Source organism: Hyperolius riggenbachi, chromosome 1 (genome assembly GCF_040937935.1).
Source record: "Hyperolius riggenbachi isolate aHypRig1 chromosome 1, aHypRig1.pri, whole genome shotgun sequence".
Lineage (NCBI taxonomy): Eukaryota > Metazoa > Chordata > Amphibia > Anura > Hyperoliidae > Hyperolius > Hyperolius riggenbachi.
The window spans coordinates 606329284-606354140 of NC_090646.1; the positions used below are offsets into that span (position 1 = coordinate 606329284).

Sequence of the window (24857 nt, forward strand, 5' to 3'; positions counted from 1 at the left end):
TGTCCCCCTCTCGCCGACAACAGGGGCCAGGAACTCGCCTTCCACAAACGCCTGGTTCATCTTGAGAAACGTCAGTCTGTCCACAGACTTGTGAGACAGATGTGAGCGTTTCTCGGTGACCAGCTGCACTGAAGCAGCGCTCGGACAGCACGCTGGAAGGGGGACAGGACAGCACTTCCAGGGCGTACTGCGCCAGCTTGCTCCAGATCTCCAGGCGCTTGACCCAATACTCCATGGGATCAACAGGGGCATCGCTGTCAAGCCCGCTGTAGGACCCCATGTAGTCAGCCACCATTCGGGTCAGGCGCTGGCTGTGACCGGAGGAGGATGCTGCTGCTTGCACCTCCTCTCTAGTCACTGCTGCCGGAGCCTCTACAGTCCTGTAGAGCTCGTTGCTGAGAGACAGCAGGTCTGTGGGGCGCTTGCTGCTGGATGCAGGCACCTGCTGCTGCCTCTGTGCTGGCTGGACAGTGGGGGTGGAAGGCTGGGGGAAGGCTTCCTCCAAGCGCTCAACAAGGGCCTGCTGCAAGCTCCTTATTTGTTGCGCTGGGTCTCCTCCTGCAGGCGGCAGGAACTGGCTCAACTTCCCCTTGAGGCGTGGGTCCAACATCATGCTGATCCAGATCTCCTCCCTCTGCTTCATCTGGATCACTCTGGGGTCCCTGCGCAGGCACGCCAGCATGTGCGCTGCCATTGGGAAGAGGCGGGCCACGTGTGCTGGCACATCGATGGCAGTGCTGCTGTCCTCATCCTCCTCCTCTGCCGCCTCATCCTCTCTCCACCCCCGCACCAACTCAGCTGCGCTGTGCTGATCCCCCTCATCAGCAGCAAGGTCAGGGACCTCCACCAAGTCCTCCTCCTCCTCCCCCTCAGAGGTGGACTGTGCAGCTGCTTGCCGCTCCTGCTGGTCCAAGGCTGCCGCTCCCTGTTCCAGCAAAGCATCGAGGGCCCTGTTCAGCAGACAAACCAGGGGCACCCACTCGCAGACCATAGCATGGTCCCTGCTCACCATGTTAGTGGCCTGCAGAAAGGGAGCCAGCACTAAGCACACCTGCTGCATGTGCCTCCAGTCATCATCGAGGACGATGGACGGGATGTTGCTGGTCTTGTCCCTTCTCTGAGCGGCGGAAACAGTGGCCAGGGCAAGGTACTGGTTGACAGCGTGCTTCTGTTCAACCAGACGCTCCAACATCGCCAGGGTGGAGTTCCAGCGAGTCGGAACGTCAAGGATCAGCCGATGGCGTGGCAGCTCCAGCTCCTTTTGCACGTCTTCCAGGCTCACACAGGCTGCAGCCGAGCGCCGGAAGTGACGCACAACGTTCCTTGCCGTTTCCAGCAGTTCGCCCATCCCCTGGTAGGTGCGCAAGAACTTCTGCACCACCAGGTTCAGCACGTGGGCAAGACAGGGGATGTGGGTCAGGTTTCCCCTGTCTATTGCGGCAACCAGATTGGCCCCATTGTCGGCCACCACCTCTCCGACTCTGAGGCCTCTGGGGGTCAGCCAAATCCTCTCCTGCTCCTGGAGTTTGGCCAACACATGGGTTGCCGTCAGCTTGGTCTTCCCAAGGCTGACCAAGTGCAGCAGCGCTTGGCAGTGGCGGGCCTTCACGCTGCTGCTGAGGCGGGGGGTTTGGACAGGTGTGCCGGAGGATGGCAGAGGATCGGAGGAACCTGCTGCAGTTCCCCTGACCCTGCGGGGTGGCACCACCCACTGTGTTGCTGCTGCTGCTGTGCCCGCTGCTGCTCTCCCATCCTCACCCCCTTCCACCAAGCTGACCCAGTGGACAGTGAAGGACAGGTAGCGGCCTGTCCCGAAGCGGCTGCTCCAGGAGTCCATGGTGACGTGGACCCTTTCACTAACCGCGTGCTCCAGCCCTCGCTCCACATTGGCCATCACAAAGCGGTGCAGTGCAGGAATGGCCTTGCGGGCGAAGAAGTGTCTGCTGGGGAGCTGCCAGTCTGGGGCTGCACAAGCAAGCAGCGCACGCATGTCGCTCCCCTCCTGCACGAGCGTGTACGGCAGGAGTTGGAAGCACATGGCCCGTGCCAGCAAGCCGTTCAGCTGCCGCACGTGACGGCTGCTGGGAGGCAGAGCCCTAACCACCCCCTGCAAGGACTCGCTCAAAAGGCTCTGGCGTGGCCTTTTGCTGGCACGGGAATCAGCGGACACAGCAGAGGAGGCCACTGAGGACTGGCTGCCAGAACAGGCCTCAGTGTCGGCGGCAGGAGTTGCAGAGGGGGGAGGAGCAGTGCGTTTCCGCACTCCTGCTGGTGCTGCTGGAGGAGCAGGAGGGCGGGTGGCTGCTGTTGCTGCTGCTGCTGCTGCTGAAGGCTGTGCAGTGATGGGTGTGGTGCCACTGCCAGCACCAGATGCCTTCAGCCTCTGGAACTCCTCATGCTGGTGGAAATGTTTTGCAGCAAGGTGGTTGATGAGCGAGCTGGTGCTGAACTTTAAGGGGTCTGCACCTCTGCTCAACTTCCGCTGACAGTGGTTGCAAGTGGCGTACTTGCTGTACACTGTGGGCATGGTGAAAAATCGCCAGATTGGTGACAAAAACAACCCCCTACGGCATGGAACCGCTGCTGCCTGTCTCCCTGTGGTGGTTGAGGGGGGGGGGGGGGGGGCTTGGGTGCAGCTGGTGGTGGTACTGGCAGATGCTGCTGCTGCTGCTGAGCCTGAGACACCAGCAGGCTGTGGGACCTGCCTACTGCTGCCAATGCTTGCAATGATGCGCCTCCTTGCAAGGCCCACAAGCGCATCCTCCTCCTCCTCCTCAGAGCTGCTGATGACGACATCCCCTGGAGCTGGTGGCACCCAGTCTCTGTCTGTCACCGTGTCATCATCATCCTCCCCCTCCTGAAACATGTCCTGCTGGGATGATGACCCCCCAAACTCCTCTCCTGATGCATGGATGGGCTGCTTGACTGTCGCCACAGTCTTGCTGTCCAATCCCTCCTCCCCCAAAGTGCCCATCAGCATCTCCTCCTCAAAATCGCCAACAACAGCAGACAATACCCTGATGGTGCCTGGGGTAAAAAGACTGCTGAGTGACAGGTCAGCGACTGACGGTGAACTGGCCTCCTCCCCAGGCCCTGCTGGGCGGCTGCTGCGAACAGGGGTGGTGGTGGTGAGGGTGGAGGCCTCGGATGCAGAGCTGATGGCGGGCTGCTCATCCTCCGTCATCAGTTGCACCACAGTGTCTGCATCCTTTTCCTCAAAGGGACGTTTCCGACCCGGCTGGAGGAAAATCGGAGCAGGTGCTACACGCTGCTGCTGCTGTGTCTCTGCAGCGTGAGTTGCAGATGCTCCTGCTGGGCGGCGCCCAAGGCGTCCACGGCCAGTGGCTATAGGAGGAATGTTAGCCACTGACGCTGCTGCTGCTGCTGCGGAACTGTGCATGGTGGCGCGGCTGCGCCCGCGGCTTGCCACAATGCTGCTCCCTCTCCTCCTGATTCCCTTGCTGCCCTTCCCCTTGGCCAAACCGCGCTGGCTGCCACTTCCAGACATCTTCGATGTTTTGGGCGTAAACACAAAAGTTTTTTAAAAGGGCGGGTGAAAAGTGGGGTACTTTAATGGAGTGGGTTGGTGGGCGAGGTGACTGAGTGAGTGTCTAGTACAGTAAGTAAGTAGTAACAGTCAGGAAGTACAACTAGCAGTTACAATAATCAGTAGTAATCACAAGGAAATAGAGTGTGTGTACACTACAGACAGTGAGTGCACGCACGCGCAAACACGCGCAGGAGCTAGCCTATGAACAGAGACTGAGTGAGTGTCCCTAGTACAGTAAGTAAGTAGTAACAGTCAGGAAGTACAACTAGAAGTTACAATAATAAGTAGTAATCACAAGGAAATAGAGTGTGTGTACACTACAGACAGTGAGTGCACGCACGCGCAAACACGCGCAGGAGCTAGCCTATGAACAGTGACTGAGTGAGTGTCCCTAGTACAGTAAGTAAGTAGTAACAGTCAGGAAGTACAACTAGCAGTTACAATAATCAGTAGTAATCACAAGGAAATAGAGTGTGTGTACACTACAGACAGTGAGTGCACGCACGCGCAAACACGCGCAGGAGCTAGCCTATGAACAGAGACTGAGTGAGTGTCCCTAGTACAGTAAGTAAGTAGTAACAGTCAGGAAGTACAACTAGAAGTTACAATAATAAGTAGTAATCACAAGGAAATAGAGTGTGTGTACACTACAGACAGTGAGTGCACGCACGCGCAAACACGCGCAGGAGCTAGCCTATGAACAGTGACTGAGTGAGTGTCCCTAGTACAGTAAGTAAGTAGTAGCAGTCAGGAAGTACAACTAGCAGTTACAATAATCAGTAGTAATCACAAGGAAATAGAGTGTGTGTACACTACAGACAGTGAGTGCACGCACGCGCAAACACGCGCAGGAGCTAGCCATTGAACAGAGACTGAGTGAGTGTCCCTAGTACAGTAAGTAAGTAGTAACAGTCAGGAAGTACAACTAGAAGTTACAATAATAAGTAGTAATCACAAGGAAATAGAGTGTGTGTACACAGACAGTGAGTGCACGCACGCGCAAACACGCGCAGGAGCTAGCCTATGAACAGTGACTGAGTGAGTGTCCCTAGTACAGTAAGTAAGTAGTAACAGTCAGGAAGTACAACTAGCAGTTACAATAATAAGTAGTAATCAGAAGGAAATAGAGTGTGTGTACACTACAGACAGTGAGTGCACGCACACGCAGGAGCTAGCCTATGAACAGTGACAGTGAGTGTCCTAGTACAGTTACAGTATATAACTACAATACAAAATACAATCAATCAGTAGTAAAGGACAGCAGAAATACCGGTATAGATGAGAAATAAACAGAGGACAGGAGAGAACAGCTGCCCACACAGGCAGGCCCTGAGGCCTAAAGCTGTAAGCCTGCAGCAGCTGTCTCTCTCTATGTAACACAAAAGCTACTAACTAAAATACAATGTCTATCTAACTAACAACAATATAGGTGTATATAGGAGGTGTATGTGAGCAAAAACGCTAGGTGATTGACCACAATAAAGCTCTTGCTAAGCCAAAGCACAAAGGAGCAGATCTCTCGCTGTACAAAGTCAGGCAAGGACGGAAAAACCGAACATGGCGGCCGCTATTTATAGGGTAGGAGCTGGCCAGGGTCCCCCTCAGTGATTGGCTGCCGTCAGAGGGCCTGGGAGCCCTCTGATTGGCTCTAAGGACATCAATCTGGGCTATGACGCTATTCGAGCTCGGTATTCGAGCTCGAATAGCGCTGTTTACTCGAATAGCCCATTCGAATACCTGCAGCTATTCGGAGCTCGAATACCGAGCTCGAATAGCTGAAAAAGAGCTCGAATATTCGAGCTACTCGAATATTCGAGCTCTGCTGAGCACCACTGCTCTGTAGTTTGCAACAGTGCTGTTTCCCTTGTGAAACATAGTAACCTTTAAATAAAAACATTTCTTTGTTACAGCTTATACAAATCCTGCAATAAATCTGCAGTGTCTACTTCCTGCTTCTTATGGAAGTAGACATATTGTTAACATCCTGTGCTTTCAAATTAGCCTCTCTGCCATGGCAGTCAGGTGACTCGGCTGAGGGATCAAATTACAACTTGTGCTTAGTCACAAATGAGCTGGAACTAGACAGGCTAAACTCTATAAATACATACAAGGTGCATTTCTCTCGGTTTTCCTTCTGTCCTGTGCAAGAGTTCAGGTCCACTTTAATTTTAGATCCAGATGTAATGCAAGCAGGACTTCTTCAGTACAGAACCTGCCTGAGGCCGTCTTCATTAAGAGATCAGCTGCTCTTCTGGTGGTACATCTGCAATGACTACCACAATGGGCTTGATTCACAAAGCGGTGCTAACCTACTTAGCACGTCTAAAGTCTTTAGACGTGCTAACCAGGGTGCTAAGTAGGTTAGCACCGAATTTCTGAATCAGATATTTCAGTGCTAACCTACTTAGCACCCTGGTTAGCACGTCTAAAGACTTTAGACGTGCTAAGTAGGTTAGCACCGCTTTGTGAATCAAGCCCAATGGGTGCTTTGTACAGAGATAAGCTTTCGGGCAACTTTTTATAGCGTGAGATTCAGGCCTGAGTCATAAATTCTGTATCTCCTGACCAGGGCTAGTTTCAACCTGGGGCCCCCATCCCCCAACAAAAGTGCATTTAACCAGCTCCCCCTCGACCTCCCCCTTAACATCCCATGCTTCTGGGGTAGCATAAGTTCAGCAAAATTCAGGTGAGAGGGTTTGGTCAGACATATTCATAGACTATGTCACCAGCAGGGGGCACCACGTGTAGGCATACCCTCTCATTGCCCTCCTCGCTAACCACTTACCCACTTACTGCATACTGGAAGCTGCAAAAACGAAATGTAAAAACACAAACACTGGCAGATGGGGGCCCCAGGCTCTGCCACTGCCCGGGACCCCCAAATCCCCAAGCAACACCAAGAGGGGGAGTGCAGGTGAGCCCTGGTGCTGCCACCGCCAGGGGATTCACTCCCAGCCCGCAATCCACCACTTTAATATGGTCAGCAGACAGCTCATCAGCCAATCGAGTGCAATGGTACACACCCATGCCTGCAGTACTAAATCTAGGAGGAATTGCATAAGACAGCAACATTCAGGTGAGAGGGTTCGGTTGGACATAGTAGAAGATTATGTCACTAGCAGGGGGCACCACGTGCAGGCATACCCTCTCACTTCGCACCCCTCCCTAACCACTTACCAGATAATGCATACTGGAAGCTGCACAAAAACAACATTGAAAAACACAAACACTGGTGCACATGGCAGGGGCCCCAAGCTCTGCCACTGCTCGGGACCCCCGAATCCCCATGAAACACCAATAGGTGGAGTGCAGGTGAGACCTGGTGCTGCCACCGCCATGGGATTCACCCACACTGCTTCTATATAATGCTGAATGCAAAACACACGAGAAGCAAATGCTCACTCCCATACAGCAATTCACCACTTTAAAGAGGAACTGTAACGCCAAAACGGCCCCTGGGGGGTACTCACCTCGGGTGGGGGAAGCCTCAGGATCCTAATGAGGCTTCCCACGCCGTCCTGCGTCCCTCGGGGGTCTCGCTGTAGCCCTCCGTGCAGTCCGGGCAGCGGTGACGTCATTATTTACCTTCCTGGCTCCTGCGCAGGCGCTCTGATGCCTCTCGGCGCCGAAGTAGGCGGAAATACCCGATCGCCGTCGGGTCTGCTCTACTGCGCAGGCGCAAGTTTCCGGCGCCTGCGCAGTAGAGCGGACCCGACGGAGATCGGGTATTTCCGTCTATTTCCGTGCCGAAAGTCGCCACAGCGCCCCCGCTGGAGCCAGCAAAGGTAAATATTGAAATGACAGTCGGCACAGTCGCCGGCTGTTCGGAGGGCTGCGGCGAGACCCCCGTGGGACAGAGGACGGCGTGGGAAGCCTCATTAGGATCCGGAGGCTTCCCCCACCCGAGGTGAGTACCCCCCAGGGGAGGTTTTTGTTGTTACAGAGTCTCTTTAATATGGTCAGCAGACAGCTTGTCAGCCAATCAAGTGCAATGGTATACGCCCGTGTGTGCAGTACCAAATCTAGCAGGAATTGCATAAGTTCAGCAAAACTCAGGTGAGAAGTTTCCGTTGCACATAATGGTAGACTGTCACCAGCAGGGTGCAGGTATACCCTCTCTGACCCTTTGGTCTATGCATAATCATGTGATCCAGAGTGGGAGAACCTATTTTTCTGAGGGTAGCCACAATCTGAAATAAGTTTGGATCCTGCATTAGATCATGTTACACTGAATGTTGATAAGCCCGCATACCATGCAGGCTTACCACCTCAGACACACTAACTGCTATAAAGGGATCTCCAGAGCCTGGAATGCATCTAACTTCAGCTGGGGTCCATGGGGGTGAAGAAGAGGTGTAACCCCTCCTACACCCCATCCTACCTATGTCATCCTCCTGGTCCCAGCCATGCCCCCAGCTGCATTATAGTCTGGCCTCAAACACAGAAGCCAAGCAGCAGTCACAGGTGGTAGGGAAACGGGCAGGTAATTAGGTCTGTGGTTTTGATATTGGGGGCATGCTTGTGCCAGGAAAGCCCGATGAGTGGCTAAGGGAAGTGCCAGTGGCGTAGCTAAGGGGCTTGGGGCCCCAGTGTGAGTTTTACATGGGGCCCCAACCTCTCAATTAAAAATGGAGCCCCAAAACCTATCAAGGACAGCTGCAATGTCAGAGAGGTGTATTTAGAGCAAGTTTGTTGAGGATTACCACTGTGCAATGCACATATAGGGCTGTTCATTAAGAGCATAGCCATAGCTCCCAACTGTCCCACTTTTGGACTTTGGACTTTGTCCCTCTCTCTATGTATATATATTTATATATATATATATATATATATATATATATATATATATATATATATATATATTTCTCTACTAAAAATGTGTTGGATTGACTCTAAACTTTATTCCCATCCTTTAAATTGATATATTACTAATTTGTATATGTTAATATGAAGAAAAATCAACCAGGATAGAAATCACCAGTGTGGTTTGAATTTTAAAATAACATATTTTTCTTATGAAATCTTTATGATATGCGTGACTAGGGGTGTGATGGGGGCGTGATCAGTGGAGTGGCAGGGGCGTGGCTTAAATGTCCCTCTTTCTCATCTCAAAAAGTTGGGAGGTGTGGCATAGCGCCAATGAAAACTATTAAGATGGATAAAGGAGGGCCCCTCTGGTCCAGGGGCCGTGGTGCGGTCGCAACCTCTGCACCCCCTATTGCTACGCCACTGCTTCTGAGGATGTTAGAAACATATCACACTACACAACATTTACGCTATCTTGCAATGTAATACTAATCAGAGATAGACTGAAAGCAAACATACAAAGCAACCAGTGGCGGCTGCAGCTTCATATTTGGGGGTTTGAACACAAAGGGGACACGATGGCTGGCTGAAGGGGCCCACTTGGGCACATGACAGGAAAAAAATATACCCAGCAATAATCTACTACAGCGTGCAAAGTGTATTCACCAGACATTACATTACAATCCTTTAGATTGTAAGCTCGCAAGGGCAGGGCTCTCTCCCCCTTTTGTGTCTTGGAAATCATTATACATTTTATTCATCATGTTACTTTTATCACTGTCATTACTAATTCTGTATTTTGTATTCTGTATGCTGTATCATTTTTTGTATTTTTTCCACTAATTATGCATCTTGTATATTAGTGTACACCATTGTCTGTATTATGTACCCCATGTTTGTTTCTTACTTTGTACAGCGCCACGGAATATGTTGGCGCTTTATAAATCAATAATAATAATAATAATAATAATGCCATACACCATGCAGCTTCATACTCTCTTACATCTGGGGGGAGAGATGGGTGGGAGGGGAGTCAGTGGCTGCACTTACCTGATTTACTGCCATCCACTGACAAACACCACCAAGGACAATAATGTTCAATAGGGGCTATATGCTGCCAGCCAGCAACAGGAATGTAATTTGGGGGTCCGACTCTCTATTCATGTCCTGCAAACAATTAATGGCACTTGGCTGCACATAAATGTTGGCAAATGTGGACAGCAGAGGTAGAGTATCAGCTAGGGTTAGGAATTAGGGTTGGGATATAGATCAGGAAAGTGATAGTAAGGGGAAAAGGTAGGGAGAGGTTAGATTAAGCAGTTAGGTATAAGAGGTTATGTTTAGGCATCAGGAGCAACTGCCCATTGAACAAAGGGGAACTGAGGAGGGTGGTTAGGTTTAGGCATTAGGAAAAGCTTCACATATTGGGATCAGAGGTGACACACAGGATTAGGGGACCAGAGGTTACACAGGGCAGGAGGACCAGAGGTTACACAGGGCAGAGGTGACACAAAGGGTGACCAGAAATAACACTGACACAGAAAGACAAGAGGTGACACAGGAGGACACAGAGGGAGACAAAAGAGGCACAGGGGAAAAAGTGAGGGACAAAAGAGGATAGGGGACCAAAGGTGACACAGAGGGGGGAAAAAGAGGCACATTGTGAACAGAGATGACACAAGGAGACATCAGGTGACACAGAGGGGGATAAAATAGGCACAGTGGGACCAGAGATGACACAGGGAGACATGAGGTGACACAGAGGGGAACAAAAGAGTCACAGGGGGACAAAAGAGAACAGATTCAGTTTAAGAATGGGCCTATAATCCTCATCTCGCTCCTTAACCCCCTTGGCGGTATGAAACATTCCGCCAGGGGCAGACGCGTATCTGGAGGGATGCAGGCATGACACGTGCCCCAGGCGACCTCCCTCTTCAATCATCAGGGGGGCGCAGTGCTGCTGACAGCATTCCTGAGTCTAAGGGAGTAACAATCATCCAGCAGCCTGCCCGTCTCAGCCTTTGTCTTATATCTACATTACAAGCTATTGAGAGGTGAGCTCCAAAGTTTTCCCTCACTCCCTAATGTCTCAGTCCCCTGAGATAGCAGCAGAAGCTCCTGGTCTGGAGGTTACAATATCTCACATCCATTCAGCTCTGTCATTCACACATTCCTCAGCCTTATCTCAGTGGGCTGTTTACTTACTTTTATTTATGACACTCTCTGCACTTTAACCATTATGCTGCTGGCATCTCTGTGGCCAGATTTAACAACCTCTCTCTTGTACAGTATACCTCAGTTGTTAAAATGCATTATATTTCTAGCTCAGTACCTATCTACTGATATTTAATAGGTTGTCAGCCTTTTATTATGTTATAATTGTCACTGCAAATGTTTCATTGCTTTCATTCATATGAGAGTGGTGACTGCCATATTTATTTCCTTTTAAACAATACCAGTTGCATGGAAATCCTGCTGATCCTTCTGGTCACTAGGGTCTAAATCACACACCTGAAACATGCATGCAGCTAATCTTGTCAGATGTGTTATAGACATTTGATCTGCATGCTTATTCAGGGTCTATGGCTAAGGCAGGGATCACACTTGTTTTTCAGTTTTCAACTCAGCTTTTTCTGCGCACATTTTCTGCACACCAAGTGTGTTTCTATGCAGAAAAATGTGTGCTTTTTTCACAACAGTTAATGTAATTGATACAGAAAACTGACAAAATGAGCAGAATTATCATGCAGAATGTCAGTTGTTTTTTTCTGTGCAAGAAAAACACATTAAGTTTGAACTAGCCCCTTGATTAACATGAGTTTTCAGTTCTTCTGTGCAGAAAACGCGTATGAAAACAGTCAAGTATGTTCCCTGCCTTAAAGCAGCGGCATCCCCCCGCCCGCTTCGATCAGGAAATCCCGTTCAAAGAACGGGATTTCATGGAGGGCTTCCCCTGTCGCCATGGCGACGGGGCGGGATGACGTCAGCGACGTCGGGACATCATTGGGACTCCAGATCCACCCCTCGGCGCTGCCTGGCACTGATTGGCCAGGCAGCGCACGGGGTCTGGGGGGGGGCCGCGCGCCGCAACGAATAGCGGCGATCGGGCGCGCGGCGGCGGCGATCGGGGTGCTGGCGCAGCTAGCAAAGTGCTAGCTGCGTCCAGCAAAAAAAAAATTATTTGAATCGGCCCAGCAGGGCCTGAGCGGCATCCTCCGGCGGCTTACCCCGTGTCACACACGGGGTTACCGCTAAGGAGGTTAACCTAGAACTACTTGTATTCTGCTAGTCACTTGCTAGTACGACATCTTGCTAGTACTGAGTATGACCCTTTTTGGTATCAGAGCTGCCTTCATTTTTCATGGCATTCTTCAGAGATTTTTGATCCATATTGACATGATAGCATCAAGCAGTTGGCTCCACCCACATCATGTCATGGCCATGCCCGTCTTTTGCTGCGGCGCCGCTTTCTTTGGTGGCGGAGCCACTGCCATTTTGGGGGGGGGGGGGGCACAAATTATGGGCTGATTGGGGCCACAAAAACCTTAGCTGCACCCCTGTATTTAGGTAGAGCAGATCAATGGGGAAACCCATTGCAAATACTGAAGAAAAAGATTATTGCAAAGTCAATCACAGACTATCAGCAAGAGCTCTTTACTAATATTCTGTTTGCTTTACTATGGAGGCTGCATTAAAGGGAACTTTAAGTGGCATGTGACATGATGAGATAGACATGGATATGTACAGTGCCTAGCACACAAATAACTATGCTGTGTTGTTTTCTTCTTTCTTGCCTGAAAGAGTTAATATTCAGCTATGCAACTGACCAGTCGGGACCCAGTCCAACTATAGTGTTCTTCATAGATAATGAATTACAGCCATAAAATACTTTGCTTTCAGAAGCTTAGTTCTGGAGAGGATAGATAAAAAAAAGGTCAATTGTTCATATATTTCACATATGGCCGACTAAACTTTGGACAGCAGTTTGCTGACGCCTCAGTAAGGGCCCATTCACACCAGAAGCGCTGTTCTGAGCATTTAGCGATTGATTAGCGTTTTTAAAATCGCTCCCATTTACTTTGATTAAAATCGCTGTAAAATTCACAGAAAAATCGCCGCAATTTTGCGATCACGTACGTGAAAATCGCTGTGATTTTTCAGCGATTTTAATGAAAGTGAATGGGAGCGATTTTAAAAAACGGTAATCAATCGCAAAACGCTCAGAAAAGCGATTCTAGTGTGAAAAGGCCTGGAACTCACTACAAATCGCAAACCGCTGGCGCAATCCCTAGCGTTTTTAATGTAAGCGATTTCATGAGCGTTTTCTTGTGCTTTTGAGAGCGATTTTAAAAAGTGTAAGCTTTTTTTCCAGCGTTTGTGTAGCGATTTGCGATTTTAATTCTTATTGGTCCTTTCAATGTATCATCATTTTTTTACAGTGTGCAGTAATTTAAAATTGTAACAAATATTTGTTGGTTGCTATGGGCAACAACACTACACAGGGGCGTAGCAATAGGGGGTGCAGAGGTAGTGACTGCATCGGGGCCCTTGGGCCAGAGGGGCCCGAAGGGCCCTCCTTCAACCACAGTATTAGCTCTGTATTGGTCCTGTGCTCATAATAATCACTTCTATATATACTTTGAATAGTGGTAATCATTAACTAGCTGTTCCCCATCCCCTTCTTGCACCTCTGACACTGTAGTTGCCATTGTCAGGTGTTGGTGCGCCATATCAATTGTTATGTATTAAGTGCTTGGGGGAGCCCAATGTAAAACTTGCACCAGGGCCCATAGCTCCTTAGCTACGCCACTGACACTACACCTTTGTTCTGCACCATATCACAGAACGTGTGATAACTTGACACTCATCACAGCAACAGCACAGGAGATAGAACTGATTAGACGTCGTCACAGGTTAAGGTGTTTATTCGGAACACAGATATACAGATCAGCAGCAATCTTATCTTCGTTACATGTTTTGTTACCTCAGCAAAGCAATCTGTCTGTCTGTAAGTGTTGCGGCTATTGGTCTATGCCTTGTGAATAGACCAGGCTTTCTCTTATGTTACATCTATGCTAGTTGCACTTTGTAGTATATACAGCATACAGGTAGATGACTAGAAGTAAACTGAAAGTAGAAGTGAAGTCTGAAGCTAGAAGGTGGAAAGTGTAAGTGGGCTCTGGAGCCCATGTTGGCTATTTTATACTAGCCACTAAAGAGTTAAATGCGACATCACCCAGCAAGGATGGATCAATAACCCATCACCTGCTATTGGCTAAAAAGAACACGTGATAGCATGATAAGCACAGTCTTTACTGCACATGCACTGGAAAATTCCATTTACCAATGACCTGTTCCCTTATTCTTAGGAGAACATTGTTTTCTGTTTCCTGGCAATTCTTTGGGAAATATGATGTAACATCAGTGGATTGAGACTGCAATATTTATACCCACCACACGATGGAAACCTGACCCCTCTTTCAGAGCTAAAGGAAGTGGACAAAGGGGGGTGATGGGGGAAGGGAAGAGAGAGAACAAAAGACAGGGGGACAAAAGGAAAGAAGCTGGAGAGATGTAGATCTCTCTGGACCAGCCTCTGCGTAAAGGATCTTCGTGTGGTTCAGAGGAACGGACCAGGGCAGAAGGAGGAGTACAACCAGGCTCCAATTGAGGCGATTAAGCCAGGATCGCAGGAGTTGGATTCGAAACAAGCCACCAGCGACCAGACAGGAGGAATCATCTCACCCAGCCCAGAGGACAAGCCTTTCCTGAGGGTTTCTTGCTGCAGCGACTAGATGGGTGAGGGGCCTGTGGCCACAGTACTTTGGGTTTAATTGTGCTTTTGCCTGGCAAGCGAGAAGGGGCCCCTGCCCCTCTCAGCTCGGAGTCCTTTGGAGAGCTGGTCATGCCATGTGGATTACAAATACCTTCTCTTGAAGGTCTGAGCGCTCCAACTTTAACTTGAATGGGCCCCATCGCTAGCAGACTTTATAGCAGTTTCACCACTGGCCAGTGGTTAGTCAGGGTTTGAAATGTTTTAGCTAAGTGCAGTAGCTAGTTGCACCTCCTCTGCTATTTGTGTGAATTGCATATAACTGTTTGCCTGTTTGATTGTAAAGAATTGTACAGCAGTCTGTCTCTCTCTCACCCAGTGCATTAAGGGGCAGCGTCTCTTCACGGGTGGACAGGGGAACAAACTCTATTTATGACTGTTGCACTATTGAACTGCTGTTTCTGCTTCACTAACCCATTGTCACTAAGCTGTTGCTTTTATCTGATGCCATTGTACCCCTATACCATTGTGAATCCTATTTGCCCATACCTTTCTCACAGGGCATCTTGTCTGCCCCTAATAAAACCCCTTATAGTTATTGGTGTGTCGGAGTATTAAAGGGTTCTTTCACAGGACGGGTCATCACTGGGGACAGTAGGAGAACCCAACTCTTACAGCAGCTCCTGTGGGAGTCAGTGCTACACGTGGGGGCTCGTCCGGGATTCTAACCTAGCCCCTAGAGTGATGACTGCGCTAGGAACAATGAGCCAGGCCAGCAAAATGGACCCAGTCACTGCTGCCCGCTGGTGTGAAGAAGAAAATGGTAGACTACCTTTCAGTGTGGTGATGGATATACCTGCTGATGGATGGACAGAGAATCAAATAGATAAAGCTATCACAGCCCTAGCACTTGATCGTCGGGTGTTCGTCGTAGACACACGGACGGATCCGGAGATCTCTCACACATATGCCCTGCTAGAAGTGAAAAAAGGCCTTCCCACTTGCTTCCGGAACACAATCTTACAGCTAACGGATGTGTCACGGACGATTGCGGGGACGCAGGCGCGTCCTGGACGACCGTGAAGAAAAAGCAATCGCACTCGATTCCCTGCATCGATTGCGCTTCAAAACGGTACAATCCGGGTTGAGTGTGTAGGGGCAGCTGCAGTCTTTTCTCAGCAGAGAGAGAGCCCCAGCCTAAATGCTGGTTGGCCCTTTTGATATGCTAATGAGCCTGGGCCCAGAGAGTCCCTGGCTTCAAGCTGTGCTGATACCCATCCATCAGGTATAAGGTGACAAACACCATGACAGAACCAATTTAGAGTGAGGAAACTCAGACACTCCGACTCCTTTTCCCAGCAGGGAGCCGACATGTGGCTTGCTGCTGCCAACTTCAAAGAACCTTTGCCTGGGAATGACCTGGTATAAATCCCAGGGGTCTCTCATATTCCATAAACTGCTATATGTATCATATTTTCTGTGTTGCCAGGCTGGCAGACCCTCCAAACTAACAGAGCAGGTAGGGCCCTGCCTGGCGTTGGTTCTGAGAACATTTCAGAACCTTCTGAGGTAAAGACTGCCCGTTAGGCAGTTCAACAGTGCCCTAATGGTACCACAGGGGTCCCACCCCTCATGTTTGGTATCAGACTGCTGGGTACATCGAGGCAGACCTGAAAATATTAGTAAATCTGCCCTGACCTGTACGGTTCTGTGAGATAGAGCCCATATATGGTTAAGGCATGATTTCTGGTCTCCAGGACAAGGGCAGGACTCATCTCATGTTCTAAGGGGGTGTGTGGGCCCGCCCTCACTTCCTCCTACTGAATCAGGGGCATAAGAATGGCAGAGGAGCCAAACTCAGGGTCCTCCACACTGAAACATCTTGAACTCATGAGATGCCAGCTTGAGGATATGCTGGCATCCACCTGGTCTGAACTCTGGACTTTGAAACCAAGAACTTTATGATTCTTCCCACAATAAGGACATCTTTCCAGGAACTAAGTATTTTTTCTCCCTTCTTTTATTTTTCATACTGGCTATTACTGTCTTAATAATTGTGATTTTTAATAAATTGTCTGTATATATTAATTATTTATATTGCGTGAATAAACGACTTTCTCCAAGTCATTTACTTTCCGCTACCCTGCTTATCAGCACACACAGAACTGATCCCGGGTCTCTGAAGATACGCTACTGTTTGTTTGTTGTTGGCTAGACAGAATATCGTGTGTTTAACCGTTTTATTCGCAGGATTAGTCAGTCAGTTAGTGGGCCCCACGGTCCCATAGTAACCGCGGTGGTGGCAGTTTACTCTGAACCAGTAGGTGACGTGGTAATCACCCGTATCTCACAGGCGCCCTCCTGGTTTGTCCGCGGCCAATTCTTAACGGTTCCTGCGCATTGACGGCGACCAGAGTTCGCACGATCTGTGCGCTGGCATCGTTTAGAAGGCTAAGTGCGGTCAGCCACTGAGGGTCCCTGTGACAGTGTTAGGCAGCGGTTGGGATCTGTGTTGTGCTGAAAGTATCTGCGATAGCGCTAGCGCTATCGAGAAACGAACTAATTCGTTGGTGTAGCTGGAAGGCAATATATTTTTTATATATACAGAGAGACTGTGTAGCCAGTACCCCTCCCCAAAAGTTTTATTTTATTTGGCATGGAAATGTCCGGGAACTACCAGAACATGTGCCTAGCAGACCTGGAAAATCTTTGCGAAGAGAGGGGCATTGGCATCCTCCGCAAGACAAAACGGGACCTGATAGCAGACTTGTCCAGATGGGATGCCCAGCAACTGCGGGAGCCGGGAGTGTCCGCTGAGGTGGATACCAGCCCATCTGACAATCAAGGGGAACCAGAGGCTGAAGATCTTAGGCGTACAGAGGTTGAGCATCCTGCGGGCCCTGTTGCAACAGTTACGCCAGAGACTGTCAGTATGGACCCCAATCCCAGAGTTTCTGACATTACTCGCCCGGAACTGGCCAGTACTGGACTGTCCATGGGTGCTGACCCGGTAATGCAGCAGGCATTACAAAAGCTGATGGAGACTGACCTGGAAAAGTACATGCAGTACATGGAAGCACGAGAGGAACGGGAGCGCCAATCTGCAGAACGCAAAGCTGCTGCTGCTGCTGCTGCTGAACGCCACGCGGAGAGGGATGCCGCAGAGGCGCGGGAGAGACGACAGCATGAGCTCAACATGGCAAAGGTGCAACAGGCCAGCCGGAGTTCACCGCCCAGCCTCCCTGCTGAAGGAGCTGCAGCACCCGTAAGTGCAAAATTTAAATTTGCTAATATTGAAAAAGACACTGACATTGACTTGTTTTTGCGGTCTTTTGAAAAAGCATGCCGTCAGTATCGTCTGTCCCAAGACCAGTGGGCCAGACATCTGACACCGTTGCTGCGCTACAAAGCGCTTGATGCTTTCGCAGAATTGCCTGCGGAAAAGGATAATGATTATGCTGCTATAAAAGACGCTATCATTACTAAGTACCAGCTGACGCCAGAAGCCTATCGGAAAAAGTTTAGGGCCTGGCAGAAAAAGCCTTCTGATTCGTACCGAGATGTGGCCAGCAGCTTGCTCACCACACTCCGGCAGTGGACTCTAGGCCTCACCAAAGGGTCTTATGATGTCCTGGAGGACTTGATAGTCCTGGAACAATTTCTGAACATTTGCCCTGCTGATGTACGACAGTTTGTGTTAGAACGCAGGCCGGCTTCAGCCACTGTCGCTGCAGACCTTGCTGAGACTTTTGCAACTACCCGGGTGGCTGATACACGCAGAACTGTCCCATCCAGCTGGAGAGGAGGTCAGCCCAATACCTCGGCAGACCCTCCTGCCCCTGTGAGCCGTCCGCCACAGAGGCCACCCAGCGCAGCTGCTGCACCCAGGCCCGCAGCGCCTGGAGAGGTCACCTGTCACTACTGCCGCCAGCCCGGACACATGAAATTCGACTGTCCGGAGCGGAGACAGACACCACCAGCACCTGGATCATCTGCATCACCTGCACCTCACCCACAGCAGAGGCAGCCCGCCAGCGAACCACAGCCTGGATCATCCGATTTTGTCCTGTTTGCCCGCGGAAAGGAAATCCGCGACCGAACCGACCAGCAGCAACTTGTTAGAGTGAACGGCAAAGTTGTCACCGGATTTCGAGACACCGGAGCTGACATCACGTTAGTTCACTCACATCTTGTGCCAAAGGAGAGCATCAGCTCCAGCCGATCCCTTGCCCTTACTGGAGTAGAGGGCACCCTTTTCCACATAGCCCACGCCAGAGTGAAGCTGGATTGGGGAGTGGGAGGGGTCCACGAAAGGGTTGTTGGGGTTATGAAGGATCTCCCAGTCCCTGTGTTGCTAGGGACTGATTTGGGCAAGCTTGTGTCCTACTATGAACCTGCCACGACCGCCTTGTCGCTCACGGAAGGAGACGGACTCTCCACCCACCACCAGGTACTTTATACACTTGGGGGAGCACCAGGGGGAGGTGGGTTGAATGTGCCCAGTTCAAGGGTACCAGGTTCAATAGTGCCTGCTTCAAAGGCACCTGAGTTTGATGTACAGACTGTCTGTTGTGATGATGCTGTAACTGTACCTGAGTTTACTGTACAACCTATCTGTAATGAAAAAATGTCTATACCTGTCAATATCATTACTGCATGCAATGATGATTTGAGTACTGTCCGTCTGTGCCATTCTGACAGTGTACCGGTGCTAGCAGTACCGCGCAGCTGCACTGCTCAGAACCTGGGCTCAGAACAGGTGGAGGGGGTTCCGGCCTCCTCCCCCTCCTCTGACCGCAGGGATGAGACCTTTCAGCCGCTGGCCTCGTGTGACATGAGCCAGTTGGCTGAAACTGACAGCGCCGTATTCTCAGCTGCACTACAAAGTGACCCAAGCCTGGAGGTGCTCAGGCAGCAAGCCGCTGAGCCCCTCGCAGACGGGGCCGCTTTCAAGGTGTACTGGGAAGGTGGGAGACTGTACAGTGAGTCTGTACAGCCCCCTACAGGTAGATCCCACGCGAATACCAAGTGGCTTGTGGTCCCGAGTGCGTTCAGGGGACATGTGCTGAAATCCGCACATGGTAATCCTCTGACAGGGCACTCGGGTGTCCGCAAGACACTCGCCGGTATTCGGAACCAGTTTTATTGGCCCCGGATGAACAGGGATGTAGCAAACTACTGCAGGGCATGTGCCGTCTGTCAGGAGCTGGGAAGGTCCAGGGATTCCCGCGGGGTTCCCTTAGGTCCACAGCCACTCAGCAGGGGAACCCTGCGTGGGCTGGCTGTTGACCTAACCAACCCACTGCCCGTTGTCAGCAGTCCCGGCAGGCACCACGTCCGACTGCAGTGGCGCAAACGCCCTGTCCAGAACGGTCCATGTTGGGTCAACCCTGAGGGTAGCAGACCGCGACCGGTCCAGGGGAACCGAGCCACAGGCTCCAATAGGTTTTCCCGCCGTACCGGCAACTCGAGGCCCGTCAGCCAGGTTAGCGGCGCCGCCACACATCTTGCGGATGAGTGGCTAAGCCACGGACAAGGGGGAGGGCTGTCACGGACGATTGCGGGGACGCAGGCGCGTCCTGGACGACCGTGAAGAAAAAGCAATCGCACTCGATTCCCTGCATCGATTGCGCTTCAAAACGGTACAATCCGGGTTGAGTGTGTAGGGGCAGCTGCAGTCTTTTCTCAGCAGAGAGAGAGCCCCAGCCTAAATGCTGGTTGGCCCTTTTGATATGCTAATGAGCCTGGGCCCAGAGAGTCCCTGGCTTCAAGCTGTGCTGATGGCCCATCCATCAGGTATAAGGTGACAAACACCATGACAGAACCAATTTAGAGTGAGGAAACTCAGACACTCCGACTCCTTTTCCCAGCAGGGAGCCGACATGTGGCTTGCTGCTGCCAACTTCAAAGAACCTTTGCCTGGGAATGACCTGGTATAAATCCCAGGGGTCTCTCATATTCCATAAACTGCTATATGTATCATATTTTCTGTGTTGCCAGGCTGGCAGACCCTCCAAACTAACAGAGCAGGTAGGGCCCTGCCTGGCGTTGGTTCTGAGAACATTTCAGAACCTTCTGAGGTAAAGACTGCCCGTTAGGCAGTTCAACAGTGCCCTAATGGTACCACAGGGGTCCCACCCCTCATGTTTGGTATCAGACTGCTGGGTACATCGAGGCAGACCTGAAAATATTAGTAAATCTGCCCTGACCTGTACGGTTCTGTGAGATAGAGCCCATATATGGTTAAGGCATGATTTCTGGTCTCCAGGACAAGGGCAGGACTCATCTCATGTTCTAAGGGGGTGTGTGGGCCCGCCCTCACTTCCTCCTACTGAATCAGGGGCATAAGAATGGCAGAGGAGCCAAACTCAGGGTCCTCCACACTGAAACATCTTGAACTCATGAGATGCCAGCTTGAGGATATGCTGGCATCCACCTGGTCTGAACTCTGGACTTTGAAACCAAGAACTTTATGATTCTTCCCACAATAAGGACATCTTTCCAGGAACTAAGTATTTTTTCTCCCTTCTTTTATTTTTCATACTGGCTATTACTGTCTTAATAATTGTGATTTTTAATAAATTGTCTGTATATATTAATTATTTATATTGCGTGAATAAACGACTTTCTCCAAGTCATTTACTTTCCGCTACCCTGCTTATCAGCACACACAGAACTGATCCCGGGTCTCTGAAGATACGCTACTGTTTGTTTGTTGTTGGCTAGACAGAATATCGTGTGTTTAACCGTTTTATTCGCAGGATTAGTCAGTCAGTTAGTGGGCCCCACGGTCCCATAGTAACCGCGGTGGTGGCAGTTTACTCTGAACCAGTAGGTGACGTGGTAATCACCCGTATCTCACAGGCGCCCTCCTGGTTTGTCCGCGGCCAATTCTTAACGGTTCCTGCGCATTGACGGCGACCAGAGTTCGCACGATCTGTGCGCTGGCATCGTTTAGAAGGCTAAGTGCGGTCAGCCACTAGAGCTCCTGTGACAGGATGAAATCAAAGTTCAGTTGATCCGACCAAGTCCCTCAACCAACCACTCAGACAGTTCCAGTGAAATGCCACCAAGTAAAAGAGAGGTCTGCTCAGCCTCTGTTGACTCTATGCCCACCACCCCAGGATATCCACCCGCTTCCTTCTACACTGATATGGGAAAACTGATGGAAAATTTAGTGACAAATTCATTCCAACCTATCAGTTATGGGTACAGAAAACTGAGGGTTTGTTCTGGGCAGATACCTGTCCCATCCGGGGAAGATGACTTTGAGACCTGGATAGACCAGGCTGCACAGGCCTTAGATGAGTGGGAGGTCTCAGATACAGTCAAGCGACAGAGGATTGTAGAGAGTCTACGTGCCCCTGCTTCAGATGTTGTCCGGAATCTTAAAAGAGACCAGCCAGGTTGCACTGCCACAGAGTGTCTGGATGCCCTTCGTGAAGTTTTTGGGCAAATAGAAAGTTGTGCTGACTTGATACATCGGTTTGGACATACCTACCAAGAGGAAGGAGAACGCCTATCCACCTTTGTCACTCGCCTGGACAAGATCCTACACCAAGTAATCCAAAAAAAAGGGATGGCACAAGACAATGCGAGTGAGGCTTTATTGACTCAGATCCTAAAAGGTGCCCAACCTTTAGACCCTATAATGCTGAAAATTCAAATGAGAGACCGAAGTGACCTTTTCACCTACTCAAAACTGATTAAGGCCATTCGAGAGGAAGAGACACTGTTGTCCGCTAAGTCCCAGAAAATGACCACCTCTGCTGGTTCTGGGCGAAGTAGTGGTAGTGCATCTGTGTACTTAGCACGAACCCCCTTGGAAGCTCCGGGAGAGATGGACAGTAAGACCCCTTCTACTGCTGAGGCGCTCACTCAGGCGATAACCCAGATGGTGCAGTCAAATTCCACTTTACAACAAGCTTTTACTGAGATTCAGAGGTCAATGATGCAAGTGATAGAGACTCAGGCAGGGATGCAACAGTCCATGGCTGATCTGCAGAGAGCTATTGCACACCCTACCCCAGAGGGCTCACCGCTATCCAGAGGAATAAAGAGTAGAAGATATTCAGCCGGAGTAGAGTGCTTTAATTGTGGGCAAACTGGACATTACCGAGCCCAATGCCCTAAACCCCGGCACTCTCGGACCTTAACAGAGGAAGTGCGCCAGGCACTACAGGATCTTTTACCTGCCAAGCCAGCGGAAAACTTCAGAGGGCCCCGGTGAAGGAGCAAGCCGGGAGCCCACTTGCTTCAGACAGCTCCAGCCCGCATCAAAAGGCTGACTGGGAAATCGTACAGGAACCCTTGAGTAGGACATTGCACCGGATTCCTAAGAGACAGTCAAATACGCCTCCCTCAGCAATGGGCCCCAGTGTACAGGGGAGAAATACACATCAATGTGAGAAAGGCCACCAGGAGCATCGCTTAGAGCGTAACAGGAGGCCAAAAGGAGTACAAGCTCAACCAGCCAGGCCTACAAGTACACCTCCTTCTGGGCAAATCCCTGCTAACTTAGTGGGCCCCTCTCCAGTGGTGCCTGTTCAAATAGAGGGCATCTTCACAAGAGCGTTACTTGACTCGGGTGCACAAGTGACTTTATTATATCGGGACTTCTATGATAAGTATCTGCAGCACCTGCCCCTGCGAGAATTAAAAGACCTAGAGATCTGGGGAATTGGAACCGAGCAGCTCCCCTATGATGGGTATCTGCAGATCAAGTTGACCTTTGACCCACTGGTTGTTGGGCAACCGGGAACCTTTGACACCTTGGCCATTGTATGTTCTCGACCCCCAGGTTCAGTGAGAAGTTCTTTAATTGTGGGGACTAATACAGACCTGATAAGACGAATCTTGACCCCCATAGCCTCCTGCTATGATCTACCACCAGAAGGTGTGCACCCCATGCTTCATCCAGTCTACCAACGTTTAGTCCAAGAACAGAGGGCTCCAGCCGACGGAGTAGGAAGATTGTGGCGATTGGGGAAGAAGGAGAAACTGCTGCAACCAGGGGAAGTGGCATGCCTTCAGGCTTCAGTAAGACTGAGCTGGGATCTGCCGGGACCGCATGTCCTGCTAGAAACCACCCCTGGAGAGAAGACAGCCCCCGGGATAGAGTTGATCCCTGAAGTGATCCCAACAAAGGCACTACAGAAGGCTCAAGGAAAGATCTCCGTCAGTGTTTGTAACACCACTGACTCCCCAGTGAGGATTAAAGCCCGGATGCTTCTTGGACAGGTGGGCTCAGTCACCCCAATTTCGCCATCCCTTTCAGTGGGGGGAGCAGAAGATGGAATCCCTGTAGACTGCTTCTACCCAGCAGACTCCCCGATATCTCCAGAATGGAAGAGCAGGATTCAAGCCCTGCTTCTGAAACAGCAAGAGTTATTCTCCAAGAGTGAATTTGATGTTGGGTGTGCGAAAAGTACTCAACATCGCATACGCCTACAGGAAGACAAGCCTTTCAGAGAGAGATCTCGTCGGATTCCATTTGGGGATTTGGAAGATTTGAGGGAACAGATTGCAGAGTTGAAGAGAGCTGGAGTGATCCGTGAATCCCGAAGTCCCTATGCCTCTCCCATAGTGGTGGTTCGGAAGAAGGATGGTTCCATCCGAATGTGCATAGACTATCGCACTCTTAACCGTCGTACCATCCCAGATCAGTACACAACCCCACGAATAGAAGATGCCCTACATTGCCTAACAGGAGCTAAGTGGTTCAGTGTACTGGATTTGCGCAGTGGGTATTACCAAATTCCCATGCACCCCGATGACAAAGAGAAGACCGCTTTTATCTGCCCTTTGGGGTTCTACGAATTTGAAAGAATGCCTCAAGGTCTTTCAGGAGCGCCTGCAACCTTCCAGAGGCTGATGGAGCGCACAGTGGGAGACATGCATCTGCTAGAAGTCTTGGTGTATCTGGATGACGTGATTGTCTTTGGAAGAACACTGGAGGAGCATGAGCAAAGGCTGGAGAAAGTACTGAGTCGACTTCAGGAAGAAGGACTGAAACTGTCCCTTGAGAAGTGCCAGTTTTGCCAACCGTCTGTCACCTATCTGGGGCATGTAGTCTCAGCTGAAGGCGTGGCCACAGACCCCAAGAAGCTGGAAGCTGTGTTCAATTGGCCTAGACCGCAAGATGTAGCCGGATTGAGATCATTCCTGGGGTTTTGCTCCTATTACCGAAGATTTGTGGAGGGTTTTGCCAAGATGGCCCAACCCCTTACTGAGCTCTTAAAGAATGAAGGTGAGGAAAGTCACTCGAAACTTTCAGACAAGGCTCAATCAGCTAAAGGGCCCAGAAGACCTCAAGAGTCAATACAGGAAGAGTGGTCCGATCGTTGTGAGGAAGCATTTCAGCAGCTGAAGTGGAGTCTAACCCATGCCCCAGTCCTAGCCTATGCTGATCCTACTCTTCCTTATGAACTGCATGTGGATGCTAGTAGAGAAGGGCTCGGTGGAGTGCTGTACCAAGAGCATGAACGGCATCTAAGACCTGTTGCTTATGTGAGTCGGAGTCTCTCCCCATCTGAGAAGAACTATCCTACCCACAAGCTGGAGTTCTTGGCTCTTAAATGGGCAGTAGTAGACAAGCTCAGGGACTACCTGTATGGGGCTGAGTTTGTAGTCAAGACAGACAACAACCCACTCACCTACATCCTCACTACTGCTAAGTTAGATGCTACAGGACACAGGTGGCTAACTGCACTGGCTGAGTTCCGCTTC

At 50.4% G+C, this 24857-nt stretch overlaps 1 protein-coding gene across 1 annotated transcript; it reads left to right on the plus strand.

Moving 5' to 3' along the window:
• Positions 1-21192: 21192 nt before the first annotated feature.
• On the plus strand, positions 21193-22359 carry LOC137542138 (paraneoplastic antigen Ma2 homolog). Its single transcript, XM_068263872.1, has one exon. The coding sequence runs from the start codon at positions 21193-21195 to the stop codon at positions 22357-22359; it is 1167 nt and encodes a 388-aa protein (XP_068119973.1).
• Positions 22360-24857: the final 2498 nt, after the last annotated feature.

Coding starts and splice junctions, on each gene's coding strand:
- LOC137542138 (XM_068263872.1), top strand. CDS start 21,193: ATGCCACCAAGTAAAAGAGAGGTCTGCTCAGCCTCTGTTGACTCTATG.